Source organism: Coturnix japonica, chromosome 1, assembly GCF_001577835.2.
Source record: "Coturnix japonica isolate 7356 chromosome 1, Coturnix japonica 2.1, whole genome shotgun sequence".
In the NCBI taxonomy this organism is placed as follows: domain Eukaryota; kingdom Metazoa; phylum Chordata; class Aves; order Galliformes; family Phasianidae; genus Coturnix; species Coturnix japonica.
The window spans coordinates 64,696,330-64,697,687 of record NC_029516.1 but is presented as its reverse complement, the minus strand read 5'-3'; the positions used below and the strand labels follow the sequence as shown (position 1 = coordinate 64,697,687).

The 1,358-nt window shown below is 50.2% G+C and overlaps 1 protein-coding gene across 1 annotated transcript in view; it reads right to left on the bottom strand.

Moving 5' to 3' along the window:
• Positions 1-605: 605 nt before the first annotated feature.
• Positions 606-1,358, bottom strand: part of LOC107317466 (PHD finger protein 7-like) — a 2,103-nt gene continuing 1,350 nt past the window's right edge. Inside the window, exon 6 of the mRNA XM_015870189.2 lies at positions 606-682. Coding sequence (XP_015725675.2) covers positions 606-682 — 77 coding nt within the window. The remainder of the gene's footprint in view (positions 683-1,358) is intronic.

The window sequence follows — 1,358 nt, the reverse complement described above, 5'->3', positions numbered from 1 at the left end:
GGCTCCAATATCAAGAGACGTAAGTACTTGTTCTCAGAGGCATTAAAAGAACACATGGCGTTCCCTTAACTGTATCATTTGATTTTTTTACCATTATCTGGTGAGACTGTAAAATCTTGATCGTATTCGGGATCTTATGTTTATAACTTCTGAAGATGGCTTTGGAGGTTGTTGCGACCTAAGCTCTCCAAGTGGTCAATAGGTGCGAGGTGCACTGTCTGTAAAGCGACCTTCCATAAATTGCCGAGAAAAACACCGCGAACAAGCCAGTGTAACAGGTGGTACCTTGGTGAAGCTTATAAGATGAAACAATAAGCTAAATACTATGGAAGGGGCAAGTGCACAGGGATCAGTCCCTAATCAGTGAACAGGTACTGTCACGATTTGCGAGGATGTTAGATAGGAGAAGAGGCGGGTGGTTCGCTAAGAAGGTGGGTGACTATTCACGTTCATGGCTGGGAGGGAGGGGTGGGGCGGAAAGATGGGCAATGCCAGGTGGGCACACCTTTGTGGTGCGTCGTCTCCATAGACAGCTCAGGGGGACTGTTGGCAAAGTCCGCAGTTGCAGGGAGATTAACAGAGCGCTCCATGCAAGCTGCCTATCTCTATCTTTTGCGTGGAAGATTGGGGGGCTCCAGGAGGTGAACGCTGGACTTTCTGCTGTCTTGCTGGGCCGTCGGATCTGGGGTGGGAAAGGGAGTGGGGAATGTCCATCTTTCTAGCGTCTTTGGCAAGGTTCACCTGGCTTCGACAGAAAGTGCGCTTCGCTTGAGACAGTGGCTTTGCGATCAGTTCCTGAGCAGGCGTAGGGGACTGGAGCAGGCTCTGAGTCTAGGAGATGCAATGTGGTGGGTGTGCACTAATTGTTCTAGGGTTCAGAGATTTCGGCGGAAAATTGCACGGGTGGTTTTTCCGAAAGTTTCTACAGGCCCGATGAAGGGTGTAGCAATTTAGACACAGGGCTCGTTGCGCTTCAACCACCATTGCATTTGTTCATCTTCTCAGCGTGGTAGTTGAAGATAGAGAGTAGAGCTGGCAGCGCAGGACTACCTGGGCCAGAAGCCATGCTCTACCTACTGAACGCGGGCAGGAGCTGCCGCTGTGTGGAAGGCCGGGGAAGGTTGGGCGGCAATTGGGTGGGGGTGAGCCATGAAGGCATTGATCGGAATGGTCCCCTGTGCCTTCGTATCCCTCCGATTAGATAGGCAACGCAGGGTTCATGAAGCTGTGGTGGGTTGGCTGCATGAGGGGCTGATGTGATAGTCACGAAGGGGTCTCGGTTTAGGAGTAAAGCATGGCTTACGAATTTAACGAATCATGATCATTTATCTTATATATAAGTATATATTCGTAACCAT